Below are 25797 nucleotides of genomic sequence, written 5' to 3' on the forward strand. Positions count from 1 at the left end.
AATGCTATACGCTTCAATAAATTTTAAAGTATGCACGTAAATGCACGTATATTTTTGATATTTACAATATCTATTTAGGTAATGATGCGATCGCTTAATATCATAACATATATTTAGTAACTATATCTATAATTTATACATAGTAAAAAGATTTTTTTTAAAAACCAATTTCAAAAGTTTGGTCCCTGTGGCAGTGAACCTTTAACGCTGGCAGCATTTCCTTGCTGTATTGCGACACTTATTCCTTGAGCGAGGAAAGCACCAGCTCTGGGATCACCGGAACTATCTAGCAGGCGCCAACTTAAATCTTTAATTAGCGGCTGTGCACTTGAACGCTACGGCCCAAAAGGCCAAAAGCTCAAAATTAAACTGAAGCTAGAGGAAAGACTCTTATGTTGGAGCAGTCTATTATTTTCCGCCTGCCCTGCAGCCGCCCCGACTTTTTGTGCTTGTTGTGCAAACGTACACAAGTAGCATCCCATACCAAAGCCCGTCCCGTCACATTTAATCATACCTATATGTGATTATAAAATGTATTTATTGGATATAATCAACCAAATTAACGCAGATCATCTACGGGAAAAGTTAGTGCCTACTAAGACAAAATTATGTAAATAATTATAAGTTTTAATAATAATACATAGCTTTAATCGGTTCAAAAAGTGTTATTCTTAATGTGTAGAAGCTATTTTAACAAAATACAACACTATCTACTAAGATTTACTGGTGTTCAGGCAATAAAATAATTATAAATAAAAATAATCCAGTGGCGCTACAACCCTAGCCTCAATAATTTTTATGTCTTACACAAGTAGGTGATCAGCCTTCTGTTTGACGCGTGTCGTCGATTATTGGTTTTCTCACGACGTTTTCCTTCACCGTACGAGCGAGAGTTAGGCGCGCAGATAGATAGAAAGCCCATTGGTGAAAGGCCGGGGATCAAAGCTAAAACCTAAAGAGTCACACGCTGAAGTTACTAGGCGAACACCGATTTTCATTCCTTAAAAGCAATAAATAAATAAATACTATAAATTAAGTTCAGTTTAAAAACCCCTGTCCTCGCATAGATTTATACCAACAGCATTTAAGTGGTTTAGCAACTAATTGGTATCTGGATTAACAAAAGCGTTAAGCCGTAAGCCAGGATTAAACTCAGCTATATTGTATAGAAAACCGATTTTTATTTCAATTGGTCATGAGTATATCGCTGCGGGCTCGCTCGAACGGAATAACCATATAAACGAAGATAAGGTATGGGAAAACGTATTTACGTTATTTTTCTTTAGAAGTTTCTTATCGTGATAAGTTATTTTTGTAGAACTAGTTTTATAATACATAAAGTATTTTATAAATTTCTGATACAATTCATACAATAACACATTTCATATGGCAAGTTATATTTTAATATGTATTACCCAAGTAGCTAATGTGTTTTGTCGTTGTTATTAATAAAAGAAACATTTGACTAATGAATGCTTATAGTAATAGTAGCAAGTTTATGTACAATTATATAAAGAAAATATCTTAATATATTAATTGGCGTTCTAATATTTTTCAGATCCAAGGCAGTTTGATTAACATAAGATTTTGACACAAAAGTTTCTGGTAAATAGATTAACGTCAAAATTCATTTTTCATTGCGGGGATGTGGTTGGCATTTTAATTAGAGCTCTTGAAAGATTTTAATCATGACCAACTTACCGATAAGCCACTAATTAACGGGGCCTAAATGCAGTAAGAAAATTTATTTTTATAACTGGATTTCAGGACGTTTGGCTTTACGTATGCGTTTATCTCGTGCACATATTAAAAATAAATATTTCGTTTAAAACGTTATTACATTATTTTCTGTACGTAAAGCGTAGTACTAAAACAGTTATCATCTTACACTTGAGTTGTCAATTCGGTCGTTTCCAAATCGGTAACACTCAGGACAATCCAAAAGTGAACTTTCTATGCCGACATCTGAAAAGTGTAAAGATTATAGAATATATTATAATGCCAAGAAAGACTGCTTAAGGCACCTGTTAAGGTTGGGATTTTATTGTAATTTAATTGTAAGTACATCCTAATTAATTTCATTCTAGCCGATATATATTTTGCATTTATTATATTTACAAAAAACATATACAAAACACAAATATACTAAATTAACTAAAGATGGAATATACAAAAAGGTTGTAATATTTACGAAAGGAAAAACAATGGAAATTATTAAATACGTAAGTAATAATTAATTGGCTGTGTTGTGTGATGGTGTAAAAGTGTGGGTATGTATGTGATACTGTGTATCTGCTAAGTAAACATCGTGAGAAAAACGGCATGTCTCAAATTCAAGAATCGACAATTGGCCCAGACAGAAGGCTGATCCTTGTCTATGAAATGAAAACGATCAAATAATTGGATGCAATGTAAGGCCAAACTATATAGGGTTATTTAATTTGATTATTATTAGTATCTAATAACTTAAAGTAAATTTTCGTGGACTTGAAATCGCTTCAACATATAAAGTATTATAAAAATCTCGAACTTTAAACAAAGCAAACTATAAACCATTATGAAAACAAACAAAGACATTTGATAGTTTACAGACAACTCATTCCCCTTTCGTGACATGTAATAAGTATCATACAAATATCGTCTGGTTTGCCACACCCGACAGACATGACAAATGAACTGAAGACTCAAATATACAGCTTTGTATGTTCTTGAATATTATAAATCTGAATGTTTGAAAGCGGAAGCACACGTTTGAATGAAATTTTGGAATTCATTGCTACATTATCAAACATAGAATATAAATCTTCTACATAAACATTCCTTAACCATATTATATTCTGCTCTATCGTGACTTTCGTATTTCTTATTTTTTTGTACTACAATGTAATTCATGAAGACGTGGGATTAGCCTTTTAGTTTTTTGTATTATTTTAGATTAAGGTTGGTGGTTCTTTTGTTTATATTGTAAGTATGTTGTTTGATTGTAAGATTTGGTTATGCATTTATTCCACGTTATCCATCGATTCATATTTTTTTTTGTGGTTTGCCTTAAATTTTTAACAAAGTGTAAATATATAATTCAATTTAATTGATTTGTTTGTTTTCATCCATTTAAGTTATATTTATTTTTTTCTTCATAAGTTTTATGGAAAATACCTACAGATAAGAGCAGTGTTAGCTTAGTGAATCAGTGAGCGACTCTCATCCCTGAGGTAGTAGGTTCGATCCCTGACTGTGCACCACTGTGTTCTTTCTATGTGCGCATTTAACATTAGCTTGAACGGCAAAGGAAAACATCGTGAGGAAACCGGCTTGCCCTAAGGCAAACCCAGGTCAACGGCGTGTGTCAGGCACAGAAGGCTGATGCTGATGATTAAGAAATGATCATGAAACAGATACAGAAATCTGAGGGCTAGACCTAAAGCGGTTGTAGCGCCATTTATTTATTCATCTTTATTTTATTTACCCACAGATAATGAATATTCAAATAAAATGGATACATGGATTTTTTCATTGACGGTTAAGAACGTCTCGTCAGGTAGTACTTTTTTCTATTAAAAAAAAATTACCCAATGAATCAGACAATTTTACCAAACAATTATAGTTCCTAAATCGAACAATCTAATTCAGTACTATCGATATTTAATGTTGCGTATAGTTTAAAATTAAACTTGTGTGTAGTTGAGTGCAGAACGCAGGCAATATTGGCGGGAGTGGACTTCAAATGCAATTATGAAGCACTGTGCCGCTCCGGGACAATCACACTTGTCTGCTCGATAACCACATCTAGTTATCTACTGTACGTAAATAAATACTAGGCTATTGCTAAAGCTAGGTACTTTGAAGCTAATATATAGGTTATAGCTTCCATATTAATAAATAATGAGACCTTAAAAAAGTTTTAATGGTATCCGTCCAAATCCTCCTTTTTAGTTTAAACTGCTTTTCCCTTCATTTCCCTCTCTCTGGACACATTATGTGACCTGAACTTTTATTTGGAGCCCAACTTTCCAGCTGGACATGTGTAGATGTTTTACTACCTTCTTTAGGAAGCATTAATAAATAAAGAAGAAAATGACACACGCAGTAGTCGCTGATTCAGGCGAAAGCAATTAAGTCAAGATTTGTTGGAACAGATTTCTTTCTTATAGAATTTTAAATTAATACTATAATATTTATAACCTGTATATTTTTAATGAAAAAAATCTGCACGTACTAATAAATATTTTTTAATTGCTTTGTTATATTTAGAATTTACAACACTAAAAATAAATTTGAATAATATAAATTTATTGATCACCAGTTCTTTTATTTTTAACATCTAAGAGAAACGAATTCCGTATTTCGTAGTAATAACTCGGATATCCGTATCATCGGAGTTTCATATTCAACGTCATCCCTTGATAATACAATATTGTACAATTTTGTTGCCTGACAGTTGTTTAAACAGGCGGTCATTACCACTGAGGGATGACAGTTGAAGGGTCGAAATGTAGGGTATTTCATTGATATTAATGTAATGAGTTACACGTGAAATGCATTGAATACTTAGCGTTATCTTCGTTTTAATCAAAGAGATAATCGTGTATGAAGGGCCACACTTATGCATCTGTTTCATAATAATATAGGCTATTGAATGAGTCGAGTCTAAATTTTTAGTGCTGGGCCTCAGATTGCTGTTTTGTTTTTGTTCTAATCGGTAATTGGCTGCGTTTGTCATACGCCGGCGATTTGAAGGCGTTCCGATATTTCCTGTTGATGATTTTCTTCACTGTACTTCATTAGAAAGTCTATTGGTGCACAGTTCGACCCTCCGACCTCAGGGTTGAGAGTCGCACGCTGCACCTTTCGACCCTATACAATTATTGATTCCCCCTAAATTGAAACCAGGTTGAATAACCTTATCTTTCATACATCATCACCTTAATGATTTAAAACCTTCAAAGCACACCATTTTAACTATCCGTGGAACTCTAGTGAGCTTAGTGAACTTAAAACTTTGGATCTTGTAACTTTAATTAGAATCTATGATCCAATAATAATCTTTGCACTCACGACTAAGTTCAAAATATGAAGTAACTTTGATATGACTTCAACTTGGTTGCACTTTGGTTTGTATGGATTTTGGGATATTGCATAAGAGCAAAAGCCAGAGTTACTCAGAATAGTACAGGTAGTGGGTACTTATGCCAATTAGTGAGACTTAGGTTTTGGTGCTTTCGATTCAAACGGAAGCTTTTTATGGCTCTAAGCTTCCTAGTCGCATAGTTGTTTATAAGATTCTACCATTCGATACAACGCAGAGTACGATCAAACCCATGGACTTGGAATAATTGGTAGCGGCTGCATTTGCTGAGTTATAATTATTAAAATATATTATAATAGAATGAGGGTAGAGACAAAACAACAGACGCGGATTGTGATCGCCGTGTATTCGCCGCTTTTTGAGTCATAATTGTGTCTTGTGCGCCCACTGCATGTGCATTTATTTAAGTTAATTATAAGATTTAGTTTAGTTTTAGTATTGTATTGGGGGTTATTATTTCTTAGTGGTATTAGTATTTCGAGTAGCTTATTACTACTAACTAAAAATATTGATTATTTAAGATAAACATTTCCGTCATCATCATCATCATATATTACATATGTGTAACTCTAGCGGTTTTGGCACCGCACGCCAGAAGAGTTTGCATCTGCATCTTGCACATGAATATCTTTATAAATTATAGCCTGTATATTATTGTCTTTTATTAAAATAACATTTACACATTTAAAGAAAACACTTTTTCAACGGATTGAAGTTTGGTCACCGTGACCACGCACGCTGTAAAGCACGCGAAACGTCGGATTTTTTTTATTATGTAAAATCATTATAACTTTATAATAATACATAACTTCAATCCGTTGAAAAAGTGTTTTCTTTAAGCCTATATATCATTGAAAAGTTTTATTACAATTCATTCAGTATTATTGCGTGAAACATCCATACCTACAAACTATCGCGTTTATAATATTAGTAGGATTTGTAATCTCTTTCGTTCAATTACTAAACAGAATTTAAAAATATTCGTTTGTTTGGAAAACTGAATTTTCTTACAGAAGTTTTAATTCTCGTCAAGTGTGAGAAGATCCCTTAGTTATGAGGGCGTACATTCGACGCAATTTCCCCTGGGGCCTATAACTACAATATGGAGAACGATTCGGCGTAAGTTTCTATGCACTATTGGCGTGCTTTTGGAAATACTAACACCCTTCGATGTTCGCAGGTATATAAGGGTGGCTGAAGGGATGATTCAACGTCGCGACTCGGTAGTAAGGACGAAAAGTTATACCAATATGCATTATATGTCATATTTACTACGAATTGGCTTTTCTAGTAGAGCTGAGACATCTTTGTCTAGAAATTAAGTGTAGGTAACATAAATTATCCTTAATATAATACAGGAAGTACTACGAAAAATGTTTTGAGAAGTTAGCAACTCATAAAAACAAGTTTTCAAAAAATATGCATTCATCTTTCAATTACTATTCCGTAAACGAAAGGAACATAGAACACAATTATTCAGCGGTTTTTAAATGAAGACGTTGTTAGTTTTTTTGTTATAATTAAGTGAGCAACAAAAAGCTCTATTAGTAATTATAGGTTGTAAACTTTATCGCGATTTAAGTATCAACAAGAGGACGTTGACTTAAAAAATATTATATAAAACTATTCCTTTCTCGCATGCATCTACTTCACTCTTCCGTAAATCGAAATCAAAGCTCGCTCGTTCGTCGTGAATGAAGCGCAGTGAAGTATTTGCAGATACTGAGCTGTGTGAAGTGAGCGCCGAGTAGATAGTGCGTTCCAATTTCTGCAAGCCTGTATCCATTACTAAGTATATTAATAATTTTGTTAATGTTTTTAACTGAAATTATAAATAAGAAATACAAAAAAGATAAATATATTTTCGAAATTAAGTTGTATACCTTTAAAAAACTGTAAAGAATCAAGCATTTTAGTAAAATTACTTATGTCATTCTACGGATGCGGTTGAAGTTTACAAGACGTAAGTCCGGAACGAACCTGCATATGGCGGACATTCAGTTTATGTTTATGTCAATAAGGAACTGATTTTCGTTTGCGCGGGTGAGGATTTATTAAAAATCTGTGAAACATTATGTGTTAGTGATTTTGTGAATTGTGAGATTATATGTGATAATGGTTTTCGTTGCTGGACTTACAAGCAACTTAATTTTTTCTGTGGATATATAAAGGTACCAGTTTTGTATGTTTTTATATATATTTTACTATTAACGCAATAGTTTGTACAGGAAATATAATAAGAAATTTTTTGTATTGGAACTTTAGTTTTTCCCTTCTTATTATAACTAAGCAATTCAGTTTTCACCGATTCGGCCTAGGTTAGCACAGGCAGCTGATAGAATATTTCAATTTTACTATTTTATCCCGTATTACACGCGGATATAAATAATTGTAATGTTATCATCGTTTTAAAATATAAATATTTCATATAATTTGAAATAGTTTTCTACAAACCCTATATTTATTCTAAAACTACTTAATTTCTGAAAGCTCTCATTTAACTACAGTCCTCGACCGTAAGAAAAAAGTACCGTACGTAATATAGCCAAATTAAATTTACACATATAATTTGTATACATTATGTATGCATTATAAATTACTACTACATTTACTACTTACCTAAAAACATTTTCTTAAACTTACATATAATTGTAACAATTCAAAATAAATTATAATCATGACAGTAATAATCTACTTTCAATAAATAATTGTACATTAAGAACACTAATAAATCATCCTACCATCTATGACTAACCATAACAAGGGTAAAATAATAAATATTAGTTCAATTTTAATCAGTAGTTTGTGAGAAGAATATGGGCATGTTTACATCTTGGACACACATGTATCATCTCTTTATGTCATGATTCATATGCCATGTGTGTACGGTGATTTATGATGCTCTTAAATTATTCCAAAAATTATAAATGTTATATTTCGTGGATTTTAACATAAATCATAAACTATTTTTGATGATATACCTTATTCTATGTCAAGATAAGAATTTTCTTTATTTGAAGCTATGTATTTCTATAATATAAAAAGCAGTAAAATACTGAATTAACCTAGGATGGGAAAATTTATTTTCTATATGTCAGCCTGACAGAGTAACACAGTGTAAAAGAAAATTCTGTTCTATTTCTACATGTATACATGTCTCTATACATAGAGAATTTTAATAATATCATTCAATATTTTTAATGACTACTCCTACTAATTACTCTTTCTAATTTTGATGAGTTTAGCCTTTTATTTTGTCTTGTATTGTGTTAGTAAAATTTTTTTGTATAAAATTTTATATATGTAAAATATTGGTCCCACATAGTTTTTCGACTAATTATGTGGCTAAAACAAGTATGAACATCTGTTGTCCAGTTATAGTATACTGGTTTTATATTAACCCAAAAAGGATTGAAGGTTTATTAGATACTTTTTAAACATTGAGATTTAAAGTTGTTTTTTTAATCATTTAAGTATATTTAAACATGTTTGGGTAAAGTGAAATAATTATCTGACTCTTGTAATTTATTTATTTATTCATACTTCGTACCAAAAATAAAAGATACACAAATAACACAATCCATAAAAACTACAAGGAATGCAACGGGCGGCCTTATTGCTAATAAGCGATCACTTCCAGGCAATCCTAGTAGGAGAAAAACTAAAAAAGAAAAATGATGAGTGTGCAGAACCAAATGTTATATAAAATCTTCCTAAATCCTATTTACCTTATCTTTAAAATGCAAAGCTATTTAAAAATAAATATATCTATTTTAAAACTTGATAAACTTTTTAACAAGTTGAAATCCACAAGACCGAGAGATAGATCTGATTAGAAAACTATACCACATGTTTTTTACTACCACTACAACTTAGGTGTCAATATTACGATAGTAATGCAGGATTGTGGTATTTAAAGCTATTTTAAGTAAGTGTTGTTAATAAACAGCCAGTAGGACAAACATATTATTTTTCTGATTTTATGTCAATTTAGAAAGAGGGAATATTTATTATAACTTAACTGATCAAGCTAAGCTAAGCAACTAAAATACTACTACATATTTTGAGAAGTAAATGGTTTTGCTAAATATTTGATATTAGATTTTTGTATGTGTGCTTCTAACTTGTCATTACCATTGAATACTTGGTTCAAATATGTGGTTAAAACATATACTTAATATAATTTCAGACATTCTCTGTCAGCTTCTGGTAATTTCAGTTCCGGAATTAAATCTGATTCTGTTAATCTTTAGTCTATAGCATTAATTAGTTGCTCAATACGAATTTAAATGCCCTTAGGATACAGTGCTTTAAATGAGATTCTATGTTATCAAAAGGCAGGCTAACAAAATGCTTTGGTTTGGAAGTTTTGGCCATTTACAACTGTCTCAGACTATGCATTTAGTTTATCATTATCTAATACCAAAATTTTACCGAATTTTATGGCACCAAATTTAAAATAAATAACTTCATATGGCCCTATGTAAAAAAGAGTAGCTCACAGTTTATTACTAGTTCTATTAGTAGCTGTTGATTTTGGAACTGGTAGTAAATGTAAATTTAGAAGTATTTAATTTTTTTTATTGACATTAACTGTACATTTTATTACCTAAATGAATCTTTACATATTATTCAGCTCCCCCAAAGTATTTTTATTCATCTTCTGTTGCCCAACAAAATAGTACGTACAAAAAACCAATGCTTGCACTTCATGTGACATTAATACATCATCCAATTTTGGCATCATTTTAACGTAAGCCTTTAAATTTTGAAGCGCTCTGAAATGTAGGTACTATTTAATGTACATTGAAATGTAGCGAAGTAAAAGCTACGCAGAAACGTTACGATTCTGTTCACCGCTATTACTTTAAAATCGCGAACCAACGTCATTATAGGAGTTATTACGATCAGTTTATCGTTTAATCTTCTATAAAATATTGCGTAAAATGCCTTCATTGTCGAGTACGTTATGTTTTTTCAAGCTTAATAAGCTTCCGCTCGGCAACTAAGCTCGTCCGTTTTGAAATTCTTTATAAGCATTTTATTTTCATATATTTTGTTTTATTGTAATTAACTAAATGAAATAGAAATCGAAAACAATATGTGTTAGATAAATATATATCGATATTCTGTCCTAATAATGTATAATTTATCATTGCAATTTGATTAGAATGCATTATTGGGCAAACATCATACTGTGTCACCTGAAAATGAATACTCATCTAGATCATATTTAACATTTTTCATAGATCTTATTATTATTATTAAATGTATGTCGGATTGCGAGTATTGTTCTTGATTATAAGTTGATTCAATATAATAGATTTGCGTAAGAGTTCAGACGAGTTTCAATTAATTCGTTTGTACGTCTGTAAAATTGTTACCCAAATAAGACCAGACGGTGGACATCTGTCTTCAATAAAACCATGATTTATATTATATAGAAACATTAGGGCTGACCTATATAAAGTGTTATCGTACGGAGAACTCAATTTGGTCATATATTGATTTTAATTATCCTATAAATTTTAAGACCAATAGTTTTATCGTTAACAGGATCGTAAAGTTAATCATATACTTATATGAGCTAAATACAAAGGTCATTTACCTATATAATTATAAATTAATAAATAATGATTTGAGTTTAATAATGAGTTCTGCGGTTTTCTGATTTCTGTATCTTTTTCACGACCATTTGATAATCGAATAGGCAAGTAGGTGATCAGCCTTCTGTACCTGACACACTCCGTCGACTTTTTGGCAAGTAATGCAAGTGGACTGTAAGGCAAGCCGGTTCCCTCACGATGTTTTCCTTCACCGTTCGAGCTAATGTTAAATGCGCACATAGAAAGACAGTCCATTGGTGCACAGCCTGGGATCAAATTTACGACCTCAGGGGTGAGAGTCGCACGCTGAAGCCACTAAGCCAACACTGCTCCTTTTGTTCGGCATTTGTTTAATACACTGTAAATTGTTAAAAGTTTTTGTACAAAAAATATTTGGCAAAAACCTAAAGTCATGCGATCAAAAAGTGTTAGTGGCAACAAATCGCATTCGTAAAGTATTCGTAGTAGTATATTTTGTTTGTTACTAACAAATTTTATATAAAACAAAAATGTTTCCTACTTGAATTACGCTTTTTTAAGAATTAAATAATTTGAGTGTTTATTTGTGCATTTATATTAGACATGTCGATACTAAGGCGCTATTGACAAAAACAATTGACAATTGACGAAAACTTTCCAATTATTAAAAGGCCCACAATGCACTTGCGAGCCCTCTGTCATATGCACAAAAATGCGTCGAATTGTTATACTCCATCGGTCAAATGAGTTTCGGTTAAAGTTCTTTCTACTCTTTTTGTAAAAATTCTGTTTACACTGTTATGAAGGCAGTTCTTTCTTTATATAGGTGTAATTAGACTGATTTAGTGTTAATGGATACTACTTTATAGTCATACATTAAGCCTGAAGCGTGCTTCTAATCTGAAAACGGCTTTAATTTTAGATCAAACTTTCATTTATATTTCCTATAACCGTCCCGTCTTAGAATTTAATTTAAGCATATGTATCTGACGTTCGAGATTTCGTCTGGAAATCAGAGCTATCCTACGGGAACGGTAAATTCTTTTAGGATAAGCCTAATTGCGTTTCACATGTTTTCGTTCACACAAACATCCATCCATCCAAGCTTTCGTATGCAAAAAAATTGTATATATGGCACTTGGGTCAAAAAGATTTGTTTATACGTCGAGGATTTAATTTAAAGGTTCAGAATAATTATTGGCTAATAATATTTTAATATATAAAAGTGTGTGCCCATAACCATTCACGGGTCTCAATCTAGTTTGGTTGCTAGTTTTGTTAAGATTCCATTACTGCTGAGAAAAAACTTATGCAAACGCAAGGTTTTAAACAGGATGTGTCCGATTAGTATTTATAAATCCTCTTATCTCGTGTAAACGCGGGATAAATTTGAGAACACAATCTTCGGATAGGTCGTTGACTTTGTTTTTTTTTTTAAATTTGCAATCTTTTAAAGTTCGTTCAATCGGTATTGTCTAGGTCATTGTTAAACTTTGTGTTTGCGAATATTTCGCAATACCAAAGTACAATGGTAGGCCGACTTTAATAAAAGGATAGGACAGTGCCAAGAAATTATGATTTATGACTGCACAGTAGGTCAAGCTTGTACAATGAATTTGTGTTTCTTTTCTAAATTCAAGTTTTCTTTGCGTGAATAATTATTTATTTATTTAACAACAAATTAAGCTTCCAATACAGATTACTCCAATGCGGCAACTATTACATTCATATCACTTTCCAAACAATGCATACAAATAGAAAGAAAATAACAAAACATTAAAGCTTCAGCGTGCGACTTTCATCTGAGATCGTAGGTTCTATACCCGGCTATGCACCACTTTAACATTCGCTCGAACGGTGAAGGAAAATATAATGAGGAAGCCGGCTCGCCTTAGACCCAAAAAGTTGAGGGCGTGTGTCAGGCACAGGAGGCTGATCACCTGCTTGCCTATTAGAGTAACAAATGACAATGAATCAGATTCAGAAATCTGAGGCCCAGACCTATAAAGGTTGTAGCGCCACTGATTTCTTAAAAGAATTCACATAAAGCAAACCTTATATATAAATAATAATTAATAACGTAGTGGTAAAGCGATATCTATTAGGCAACCTGAGAGGAATATTATACAAAAATTGTGTTGAAGTGCAATCCTTATTATTAATAAGCTACTTAAAAATATATTTAAATAAACCCTAAACTTATGATTAAGACTTATATATGAACTACTAAAATTAAATCGGTAACTAAGCCAATGTTTAAGAAACTGATTTGGTTCAGACAATAATATACATGCCTAAAGGTCCTTGAATTAGACTAAAATTCGTATAATATTAAGTTACCCATGTAAAATAAATATAATTTCGTAATTAAAAAAAACATTTCTTTAAACGTGATTTTTTGTATTTCTTTTCAGACGTTTGGTTACTGTCTCTCGGGCTTCATCATGCATTCCGAGATCCCACCCGTGAGTATATAGATTAATACCATTTTTATTAAAACGATCATATTTTAAATAAAATACTGTCGCTATACACATCACATACCGGCCGTTTTATAGTCTAAAGCGCCATCTCTGAATATTTTACGTCACTGATTGCGCCACGATTTTTCGTTAATGGCCAGGGATATAGTTAACGGGAGATGAAATTGTAATGGTTTCTTGTGGAAGAGGGCGCTAGATACATTCGCGATGTAACAATAGATGGAGCTAGGTAATAAGTTTTCGGTACACAGCTTCTTAGCTATAAGGTCTATTACAGTACGTACACCCCCCGCGAGATGGCGCAGAACGAAATTGTTGAAGGATTGTAAAAGTTCAAGTAGAATTCTTTAGGTGCCGCTTTGATCATTAGGTTTTTGTGGGTGTGTGTCCATTAGTGAATAAATTAGTTATTATTGCTGTTTTTGGTACTTGCTTGTGCTTGTGCTTGTGAAGTAGAGATGCGTAGAGGCGATGAGAACTTGTTGAAACTGATTTTGGTTGGTAACACAGAAGGTAAAAGATCACGTGGCCTTTCACCAACCAGGTGGACCGATCAAGTGAAAAGCTCATAGTCCTCAATACTGTACACTTTCGTAAGAGACGCGCTGGACAGAAACCGATGGAAGCAGATAGTCCGCTCTAGATGCTTCGTTGCTGATCGCGACGATCAGACATGAGCTTCCGATTAAAGAGAGGAGTTAAGAAATATATAGTATTTGTTTGACATAATATATATGTAGATAAATAAGTAAATGTGTGCGTCTAAGTTTTATTAAGATTCAAGAACGCTATCATTACCTAATATCGTTTGAAATACTCTAGGTATTACAAAATAATTTAACCAGAAACGTTATAGTAGGTATAACGATTCGAAATTAATGAACACAACAAAACATTCTTAATCTAACCAATAGAACACCACCTACTAATGAGTAAAAATTAATTATTAAAGTTAATCAACTAAAAAAAATATCTTGTCTATTTTATCCTATTGTCAGATGTAGTGCTAGACTTGTTTGTGTTTTTTCACTTCATATCACTCATTCAGTCATTATCACTTCGTCGTACAGCAAACACGTGTTGAATGCCTACTTGCCTATAAAGAAAAAATATCAATGTAAGGAAGCCTGTATGTATATGCCATATCACGGGTTTCATACATATTGTTAATGTTATTATTACTATCTGTCATTTGCTATAAAACATTTACAATAGTCCCATTAGCGGGGCCTACGTTTTTCGTAAAAAATTATGTCACCCATCTACATGAAAAGAATTAAAACGGCTTCGCACAGCTCCGTTAAAAAGTATTATAAAGGATTGCATATGTTTCCATTGTTGTGCTGCATAATGTGTTTTCATTTCCCGATCGGGTGGAGCTTTGTTTATTTTAAATGTTATTTTTAAATATCCCGTTTGTTGAATTTCAATATTTATTTAAATTTTGAATGATGACGATAAGTTTTGTATGAACTTCCGTAAGCTGATACCGTATCTATATATTCGTATCTGTTTTATTGATTTTTTTATTTTAATATATGTATACTGTTCATTATAGTAAGCGTGTTTAGTATTTACCACGCGAAAAGATAACATTCAGAAATGTCTCATATATTTGGTAAGGCCAGTGTTGGCATAGTAGCTTCAGCATGCTACTCTCATCCCTGAGGCCGTAAGCCGTTCGATCCCTGGCTATGCACTGATTTTCTTTTTATGTGCGCATTTAACATTCGCTCGAACGGTGAACGAAAACACAGTGAGGAAACCGGCTTGTCTTTGATACAAAATGTTAACGGCGTGTGTCAGGCACAGGAGGCTGATCACCTATTTGCCTATTTAATTGATAAATGATTATAAAACAGATTCAGAAACAGACAATGAAACAACTTTTTTTTTTGATAAATAAACTGTGGTGATATTTAGTTAATGCCTAGTTAAAATGTAATGTATATCCAGCAGTATGCGCTGATGAAACATTCAGCAGTGTTTCGTTGAATCAAGTCGAACCGTCAGCCATTCCCGTATTGTCATGCATAGTGAATGAGTCAAGTGAAATTGGCTAAAATGTAGAATCTAGCGTGTCTCGAATGGAGCTTTGTCGTAAATTCCTAGTGCGGCCTGCCACGCCCCGGGCGGTGCCCACGCCTGTTCTGGATATTCCCAGTAACGAATGGCTTTATTAAGATTAAATATTACAATTTCCAAACTATTCCGATGGTTAGAATTGCTAATGCAACAATGAAGGAGCCGAGTGAAAAGATGCGATTCAACCGAGCGGTACCCGGTTTCCTGTTTTCTGAACGGCGGAATTGCAGTTTCACGCCGAGTTAGTAAAGCTGGATGTTGTTCTTTACACTAATTTAAACTATTCATTCTGAAGCAGACTGCTCGGAAATTACACCGTTAGGATTTATTAAGCGTGCACTATTTTTCACATTTCGGCTGAAACGATTTTGGTGATTATGGGTTTTGTGTATATTTAAGTGTAATGTAGAAATTGGTGCGTTAGGGAAAAATGATGAGTGATTTTATACGATGCGCGCGCACCGTCACAAAAAACCTACACCCCGAAGTTAGCATGTTCAACATTTAAAATAAAAAATGTCCATTTGTTTAATTATGTAGAAATATTTTTTGTGATATTTAAATGAACTTTATTTAACTAGATCATACGTTATAATAAAACTTTCAATGTATTAAATACCATTTTGCTATTGTTAGTGTCGTTTTTTTTTCTACAAACATAGAAAAAGCAATGAATAAAACATTTAAAAGATTTTTATGTTTACACATACATGTTTTTTTTTAAATCTTTTGAGTCTTACGAGACACCCGTCATAGGCAAATCAAGTTTCAATAATTTCTGCTACACTGTTTTATGCATAAGGGTTGTGCAATTTTATTTGTCTGTTATAATTAATGATTAGTACCTATTTAACAACAATTACAAACGAAATACATCTTGTACAAATGTCTATGATTTAATATTGCTCAGTTATCTGTGTGCTTGTAATTTGTTTGTCCCCTTTCGGGGTATACGTCCGCTATTGTTACTGCGAAACGTCTTTTGTTCATCGCGGGCCCGATTTGATAGTATCTTGAATTATTATGATTAGGATTCTTTGGTTAGACGCTAACTCGCTAAAACGTTCATTACCGTTGAAGTTTACTCATTTGGAACACGATGTTAATTAGGTCTATTTGTTTACAAAAGTTTTAATCTATTTCTTTTGGGTTTTGTTGATAGAAGGCCCAATCTGTGCCAGAGACGGTCAGAGCTGGTTGGACGTTTTTCGAATTAAAAAAATAGCCTTTATAGCTGTAAATACTTACACGAGTAGTAGTACAATGTGAAGTATAATATATAATAATTATTCAGCAAGCCGGTTATTTTTTGTTATACAGCTTGTCCTTGGACATAGGTTACCTCTAAAAGCCCTCTTGGTGTCTAGCTTTCGTTGTTACTTCTTTTTCCGAATCCGAATTGTCCTATGGTTTTTTCTTCCCTATCGTTACAGATCCCTTTTTTCCCGTTAAAATCTCCCATGGCAATAACATTTTTGTGTACTGTAGATCATTGTAAAAATCTTATATAGCAACAATGAATATTATTGACCATTATTTTTGTTTTGTTCCGGTGGGTAGTAATATGTTTGGAAATGCGATCCTCTTTGAGATAACCTTGAATTCCTCAATTTTTGTGAGCAATTTTTTCTTAACTAATACACAAGACACCGTGTAATTCTGCAGTTTCCTCTTTGTGATATATTATTGATGTTGTTCGATTCCTTCACCATCTCTTCTCAATGCACAGTCCCAATATAACCCATGTTATATTAATAGTAAAAAAAATACTATTAGTAAATTAAGCTAGTAGTTTTAGTAACTATAGTTGTACATTATTCGTGTGAATGTGATATACCGCATACGTGTCACAACGTAATCGTTATTATCAATTCGTTAATATTTGAATTAATGCAATTTAAGCATGTGCCCCCGATTTTCCTGCTAAATTAATAAAGTACCGGCTGGTCGTAAAGTCAATGGAGTCAATATATCAAGCCAGAGCCGTCATGTCACGCACCGCGCTAGTAATGGAACTTTCATTTCATATAGTGGCCTTAAATTTATCGATAGACGGCGGCCTTTTCAATTAGTGAAAACATCCAATTGTCATTGTGTTTATAGTGTAATTGTCGGTTTGTTATCCATCCATCTTGACCGTTGTAATGGTTAGCCATCAGGGAAATGAATCGTCCCGACTGTCCGTTCGATCGGAACGAGTGCTTTGTAGGAGTGTTCTAGCCGCGGAATTGCTTTTTGTTTTTTCCCGTCCGATGTACCAAGTGGTGCCTTGTTACTGCCTCGCTGCGTATCGCTTTATTAAACAGCTCTGATTCTCCTTTTGTGAATCTGTCGCTTTTTACCTTACCCTTCGTTTGTATGATTTGTGCCGCCTATTGTTAGGATTTCAATTGTATTATTTATCGTTTCTGTATTTTTAATCTATTTATCGTATTGAAGGGAAGATTTCTAATTTTTGGTCGTCCGTACATGCAATTGCACCAATATAGACTAATTTATTTTGAATAATAAGTCTAATATTATTTTACTATAAGCCTTTCCTTTATATAATTTTTCTTACTATATAACACACAAAATAGTGCGACTTTACATGAATAACAATATAGCTAATACAATAATTATGCGTATTAAGAAATATTATTTTGACTTAATTTTCAATAATACTAATGAATAGCTTAAACTAAGGTAATGTTCATTAACAGTCTCAGTGCTCTAATGTTTGTTGTGTGTTGTGTTATAATGTTTTGACACTATGTTCGTTATATTCACTACACTAGATTTATTAACACAAAGGGTTTAGTTCTCTTTAGGCGTCTTGTTCCTGTTGTATCTATATAAATAATATTGAATCGCAAAGTGTGTTGCTCGTAACTCGGAGACGGCTGCCGCAACTCAAGTAGTTTTTTTAAATTTATTAGTTTATCTATGAAGACATAAAAAATTAAAAAAAATAAACCGGAAAAGCGTACAGTCCCTATGGGGTTGTAAAGCAAAATGTTCCACATGTTTGTGTGTAACTACTCAAAAGGTAGGCAAAGTGAAAATGCATATTTAAGGAAATCGTAGTTCGCGTCAAAATCAAATGGCTGTTAGTTTACACTTGTCTAGGTTATTAAGTAGCTATTGTTATTTTTTATTGTTTCGTGTCTTTACAGTATGGACAGTATGGATTCCTTTTGGGTAAAGGAATTCCTCCTCCAGAACATTTCCTTTAGATGGAAGAATGGATTCAAATAGAATATATACTACTATAAATATGCCAATTTTAAAACACCTAAGAAGTAAAAAATAAAATAATTATGAATTTTCAAAATATCCAAGTAATATAAACTTTCTACTTACTTACTACAAATGTCTCGATACTTCAAGAAGTCGGTATTAAGCGGCGTTAGTTTTCAACAGTACAATCTCGCATCCTTACATTCTTCGGACACGTATCTCGCCGTGTTCAGTCCATAGAACGTCGTGTTGCCAGGGGAAGATGGAAGGCACTAGACCGCGCGGAAGGTCACCTACGCGTTGGACTGACCAGATCAAGTCTGCCGTAGGAGGTACACTCAATGAGTGTGGCAGGATGACCTCTAATAGGCAACGATGGCGAAATGTCGTGAAGCACATCAAATCTGCACCTTTTAATACCACTTCTACATAGCGACCACGACCGCTCTATCAAGAGTATACCGGATAAGAAGAAGATAAACTGTCCATTGGTACTCCTTAATATATCGGTACCATTTCAAAGCGATCGTACAAGTCGTGTAATTATTGCATAATGAGCCACTTATTACAGATTCTGATCGTATAAAATCATAAATATCAGCTCTGCAGTGGTTGCAGATGTGTGGAGGTATCGCAACGCCACACCCCGTACATTAGCCGCCGAGTGCTTCCGCGCATTTATCAATCTACCCTCCGCGTCGACTGTTTTATTACAATTTTTGCGCTGCACTTAAATTCGGTTACTTTCAGTTGCAATTGTAGTTTTCCCTATGTATCATTCAGTAAATGTATATAGGAAACACTTTTTTACCGGATTGAAGCTATATATGAGGGGGGGGGGGCTGTCCTTTTGTAAAACGTTACGATGCGGGGCGGGGATTGAATAACGCGTTAATATTATTTTCTAATTTCCAGTACTTTACACCACATAATGGTAAGTTTTAGGTTTAAAGAGTCGCTGCAGTTGGTCACGTAACGTTTCATTTGGGGGGGGGGTCAAGAATCTCAAGAGGTTAAAGAAATATATTTATTTTCATAATTTATATTTTTTCCGACGTTTCGCGTGGTTTACAGCGTCCGTGGTCACGGTAAATTTATAATAATACATAGCTTCAATCCGGTTAAAATGTGTAAAAGCTATGTTAACAAAATACAATACTAAATGTATATAGGCCAAGTAACCATCCTTGACCAACCTGACCTTGAGGCTGTCATATGACATCAAAAATAGTTCCTAGCATTGTATTACATATCGTTTTGCAGTTAGTATTATTTGTTTTTACCTTTTTTTTCTACCATTACCTACCGCAACGTCAATAATTCGATAGAAGAGAAATAATTAACCCAAAACTTTTCATAACAAATATTGTCCAATATATATAAATAAATTATTATAAAAGCGCTAGCAAAATGCATGATTTGACCCGTGCGTCTCCCTCTGCCCGCTCTAGCGACTATATTTTTAATTCCGTAGAATTCTGACAGCTATCATTTTTTGACATGTAAGAGATTACAAACCTTTTTGGCCGGGCAAATTTTTCAATTTAAATACGAGTCTGACCATCTAAGTCTATGCATTTTATTTGTTAGTGAATGTATCCATTTTATTTAGTGCGGTGCTCCAAGCAGTTTGACGGCGAGTTATAATTACGTCCTTTTTCATCACAAACAGTAAAAAACGTACAAGTAAAGATATTATTTAATTTTTTTTAAGGTTTACTAAACCAGGATTTAGTAGCAGTGATAAATAATAATATTAATAATACTTTAAAGTTAATTCGATATATTGTTATTTAAATAATTGTTATTTTTGTATTAGGTCACTTGAGTAAGTAAATAAAGATTTACTTTGTTGTAGGTAAAACATACATAATACGTAGCATTTTATTTTTTATTGCCGTCAAATGGGTCAAATTTTCTCTTATTTCGGTAAGAGAACTTATTTAGTAGCAACGGAATATGTCAGAATTCTACGTAAAGAAAAATCAGAGTAAAGTAAAATAAACGTAAGATGAGTCGGACGATACAGTGTTTGGCGGAACAAAAATCAAGTAAACGCCAAATTAAATGTGTAATATTTTATCAATTCGCTAGTAACAGCTCTCGGCAAAATGAATGTGCTGTTATTTCAATAATTGGCTAGCCATCATTGCATAAAAACGAAATTTGGGTGACTTTATGTTTTTTTGTATCGAGGCACATTGTATTGTATTTTTAATTATAGTCAACAATTGAAATTAAAGGATCAATACATTTAAAAAAAATAAAAATATCACGTTCATACATCAAATCAAATCTACGATGAGTGATTTTGTTTAGTGCCCGCTCTTGTTAATTCTGTCAGTGTTTAACTGAATATGTAGACCTTTAGGTTTGCGCAATAAGTTACTCTTTTAATATCTGATCGAACAGTTGAGTTATATTAAATTTCAGCTGTTCCAGTGGTTCCTTTGTGGCTTGCGGATATTTTCATCAAGTGAACATAACGTAGTAGCGGCAAAACAAAACTGTTGGCTGTTAAGTGTTCTTTCGTCTATGCTTAATTATTATTCAGTTTTATACACACAAGAATGGCAAATCACCAATCATGTTCATTGTACTTATAACTAATGTTTTATTAAGTATATCTCCTATTTTAGTAATTAGTAATAAATAAAATCACGAAATGTTTGTATAGAAATTTAAACTAAATCAAAGTCAAAAATAATTTATTCATATAGGTAATGTACACTTATGAACGTCAATAAAAAAGAACTATACATGAAATGCTTCTAATTTTACATTTACTGCCAGTTCTCGAATCAAGGGCGTAGAAGGCAAGAGAAGAACTGGTAATAAACTCTCCGCCACACTTTTTAATCGCCAAGTTATTTTTTTGTATTACACAACGTTTGTAAGGAGCTGCAACCAATACACCATGTTCCACATGACATCTTAAGTAATAAATAATAATAAAATAAATTAAAAACAAAGATTTGTCTCAGATTGTTGATTGTCAAAGATCTTCTATCAGCAGGAGGCATTATAAAACGTATTCCCAGTATGATTCATTCAGACCATGGATTTAAAAATCTTTATAAAACTGATGCTGATTTTATTACGATAACGGTTATATAACACTAATACTAGTACATTACTTGCTCCTAAATCATTTTTGTCCTTAACCGTGGACTTACAGCATGTCACGAGGATCCCAACGAACTTGAATACAACGTACGTCAATATGATAAGGTTATTATGTAAAAGCAACATTCAGTTCGACGGTAGTAATCGCTACAATACGAAAAATCAGCTCACATAAAATTAAAAAAAGAAGTAAAATAAATCTTAAATAAAAAAAGTTAAATATTTAATGTTATATACTTCAGCGCGGTGGGCTTGAAAGTTTCGTAGGCTAATATAGAAAGAAATCTTGTTTTGATAGAAGTAGATTTTTTCAATAATGACCGAGACCGATTCAACGTTTATAGCGATCATAAAAGTTTTCTATACCATTTTTCTAGTACGATTTGTGTTTATCCTCAAAATACGTTCATCAGCGCAAAATTTCTGTCCAGCGAACATTCTCTTGAGGTCTGTGTATAGCTAAAAGTAGCTAGAGGCGAAATAATTCCAACAAACTAATAGTAAGACAGTTGTTCTTTTGAAGGTTACGGCGAACTAAAAATCATATTTAATTAATACTTAAGTTTCAGATAATACAAATATTTGGCTATACACAAGGTAAAGTCGGTTCTTATTTTCAAACGATGGTTTTTGACTACAAACGCCTTGTTTTTCGGGAAGGGAGGACGACTGTTATAAATTTCTCTGTATTAACAGTGCTGGATTACGTGAAAGCGTGCATATATGCGCTGCTATTCTCGATAATTAGTTTACGGATTTGCGTTCCCCAATAACACTTGTCTGCGGTTCAGCCGAATTGAATCGTTAAGATGCGAATGGGCTTCGTGTAATATTCTCTTTGAGTGACGGGCCTTTGATCGTTAACTAAAACCTTTTTGCCGTTTCAAAAACAGGGACAATGTTATTTAATGTGTTTATAAATTTATGAGAGTATTAAACCTATTTGTTTTGAAACATGATTGGTGGATGGTTTTCCTTGGGAATTGTAAAAACGTGTTTTCTACCTTTAGTAGTAATAACCTAAATACTGTCAGTATACAAAAGCGTGCAGTGCTCATTCCCGAGTGAATATTCTCTCGAACGGTGAAGAAAACAACTTGAGAAAACCGGCTTGCTTAAGACTCAAAAAGTCAACGGCTTGTGTCGCGTGCAGGATCACCTACTTGACAAATTATGAAACAGATTCAGAAATCTATATCTAAAAAGGTTGTAGCGCCACTGATGTATTTATACAAAATTATGAATCAACATAATTTAGATCTATAAATGTTAATGAATATGATTTTTTGACAGTTTAGTTTGACAGTGCTCAGAGTAGATTCTGACAGATGACATCCTCTTGATTACCTATTTTGACGGATTATGCTGTCCTGTCAAAGTTATGTTTAATTACGTTGCGAATTAACTAAAGTGTCTAATTTATGAAAGAACGCATTCACTCGATCGCATTGAAGTTCTAGTTGAGTATTTTTTTATTTTTTTTTCTTGTTTGTGGCTTTTATTTATGCCAACTGGGCACAAGGTACTTTGCCAGTGTCGTGTAGATGGAGTAGACACGAAGAAGATTGATCACACTAAATACTGTTTACTATTTATGAATAATTTATATATATTACACTTTAATTCTATTGTTTTCTATATATTTACATAAAACTCTACAATAAGGACTAAACACAAACATTAACAAATATTTAACACTTAAAGGACGGGAGACTTTAGGGGGAAGAACGTTATAAAGATAAGTTAGTTTGGGACAGTTAAATAGTAAATGCGATACAGTGCCTTCATCCAAGCCACCTAGTTGAGTTGGAATCTTAAGTTTTTGATAATTGAACGACTGACAGATTTGTGGCTCGGCACGACAATGATATGCGCAGGCCGTACATCATAGGTAATAATGTATTCACTGAACCACGTCCATTCACGTCTGGAATCTCGCTAATGGCCCTGATTTAATTACCCAGGGTTACACCACTTAATTTCCGCTCTGAAATCTCACAATCTTGAATCACTCAAGTTTAATATATTAGATTTGGCAATCTGCGTGAAGTTTAGTGTGCCGCCGCAATTATTAGTTGCGTGTATATTATGTATGTATAATGTATTTTAATTTAAAATGTGTATTGTGTATTTAATGGGTTCTATGTTAACGACATTTTGAATGTACGAACGGAAATAATATATCAGATAAACTATTACCGTTCGTAAATAAGATAATATTTGCGTATTGCAAACGTTTTAAGCTATTGTTCAAACGTTGGATTTACCGTCAAGAATATTTCTGCACCCTAGACATTTTACATTGTGTACGTGAATTAGCATCATCATAGCATAGCATGAATTTACGGAATTGTATAATACAAGTATTATTTTAAATTCTCGGTCAAGTACTGTTGACAGCAAGACAAGTAATTGCTTTGGAATGAAACAAAACGGTATTTACTTTGTATTCCAAATACGGTTCCTACCTCTGCAAATCGAACCAGTTAGAATCTGGAAACTACCGTTTTGGGACAAACCGGCAGCAGGCTTATCTGATGTTAACCGCCGTCGTGATTTGCCGGCCTTTTGAGCATTGATGCGCCCTTTTATTAGGGTCCTAAGTTGAATTGGTTCGAAAATACTACAGTGGGCAGCTTTCAGCGGTTTCTGTTCCTTCTCAGTTGTGGAACGACGGACGTCGAGGTGACACGGTTGGTATTTTGTATTCTGCTTCGACGCCCGTTGACGAAACTCAGCTGCAGGTATTAATCCGAAGAAACTCTCAACACCATAAAACCTGTAATGTCGTGTCATCGGTTATCAACCTTCATTAATGACTGCATCATGGTGATATCGTTCTATCAATAAAGTTTCCTTCTCCAGATAGTGTTCAATACTTTTATTGATTACCGCTTTATTATTACAATATGAAGTTATATATTCACTCAACGTGTATTATCTTCATTAAAACTTTATCCGAGGGATATTTATTACGAAAATATATTTAAGCGTTAAAGCTCGTTAAAGTAGACAATTAGTCATCATAATCCTATTTACGTACGATATTTAATGCATCCAATATTACTTTGCTCCAATGCAATTTATTGAAGTACCTAGTTTTCCAGCGAAAGCCTATTTTTTATGAATTCCGTTTGGCAGGCACAAGGTTCTTCATAAGTTCAAGACAAGGAAAGATTTATTATCGATACTTGTCTCCCATGCCAATAAGGTATTGAAATTTAAAATTTAACCTTGAAACAGATAAAGAAATCTGTGACCTGGGTCCTTATAATTTAAATTCAAAAGTTATGAGGTGTCGTACAACTTAGTAATATATTTCATTTTATTTATCAACACTTTGTTGTATTACTTATTTGATACGTATGTGTAGCGTCAGGCCCCCGACATTGTTAAGATAACAAACACAAAGTTTTCTCCCAATCATTTGATTTATTCCAATTCTAATTTCAGTCTCTTAATTCAATTCAAATATTTCGAAGGCTACCCGGTAATTACGTAACGTGTGCACCGGGCAATGGTCGATGAACGACTGCCCGAGTTGTTTTTTTTTATTTTTTTTTGAAGAAGGAATCTCGCTGTTGGCCTTAAGGGCCTTTACAGCTCAGCTCGGGCTGTTTTGGCGAGCGTAGCTCGGCCAGAATGGTGTTTTATCCCGCGGCTAGCGCAAGGGCGTCTCCTGTGAGACTCGAACCTCGGCTTGGGCTGTCGCGGGGCGGTCAATCGCCTGAAGGGCAGGACGGAAGCTCACTGGAGTGAGCGAAGTGCGAAGTAAAGGTCCTCGCCTTCCCCGGTGAAGGCGGTTTTTTACCCTAGTCTGTGATTGGCTATTTTTATTATTTTTGGCCGCGCGGGCGGCTTTTAATTTATCGTTTGCTACGGTAATTGGATCATCCGGATCCGTTAGTATGTGTCGGGGCCTCCTGCGAGCCTTTTTTGTCGGGAAGGGGTAATAGTTGATGCTATTACGCACCAGCGGATTGGGATGGTGTTTAGCCTTGTCAAAGTGGCGTGTGGACGCCAACTTCATCCATTGGGCTATGGTAGGGAGCTCCAGGTCGTGGTGGAGATCGACGTTTCTCAGATAGAAGGGCGCACCGGTCGCGATTCTCATGAATCGCGACTGAAGCACCTGTAGCCGGTGAATATAGGAGGGGGCACAATGCGCAAAGACTACGCTAGCGTATGTCATGCACGGTCGGATGCATGCCTT

The 25797-nt window shown here is 33.6% G+C and overlaps 1 protein-coding gene and 2 long non-coding RNA genes across 8 annotated transcripts in view; all 3 read left to right on the forward strand.

Annotated features, from left to right (window-relative positions):
• The first annotated feature begins 1399 nt into the window (after window positions 1–1399).
• On the forward strand, window positions 1400–2143 carry LOC123710221. Its single transcript, XR_006753807.1, has 3 exons — window positions 1400–1481; window positions 1559–1734; window positions 2088–2143. It is a non-coding gene; the product is annotated as an uncharacterized LOC123710221 (long non-coding RNA).
• A 22-nt stretch (window positions 2144–2165) lies between these two features.
• Window positions 2166–4180, forward strand: LOC123710088. Its single transcript, XR_006753796.1, has 3 exons — window positions 2166–2222; window positions 3473–3538; window positions 3682–4180. It is a non-coding gene; the product is annotated as an uncharacterized LOC123710088 (long non-coding RNA).
• Window positions 4181–7087: 2907 nt separating this feature from the next.
• Window positions 7088–25797, forward strand: part of LOC123709210 (tyrosine-protein phosphatase Lar) — a 334020-nt gene continuing 315310 nt past the window's right edge. For all 6 annotated transcript variants that reach the window (XM_045660326.1, XM_045660331.1, XM_045660327.1 and 3 more), the window contains exons 1-2: window positions 7088–7257; window positions 13086–13136. In XM_045660326.1, the coding sequence (XP_045516282.1) occupies window positions 13116–13136 (21 nt within the window). In that variant the 5' untranslated portion in view covers window positions 7088–7257; window positions 13086–13115. The remainder of the gene's footprint in view (window positions 7258–13085; window positions 13137–25797) is intronic.

This window comes from Pieris brassicae, chromosome 5, assembly GCF_905147105.1.
Source record: "Pieris brassicae chromosome 5, ilPieBrab1.1, whole genome shotgun sequence".
Classification (NCBI taxonomy): domain Eukaryota; kingdom Metazoa; phylum Arthropoda; class Insecta; order Lepidoptera; family Pieridae; genus Pieris; species Pieris brassicae.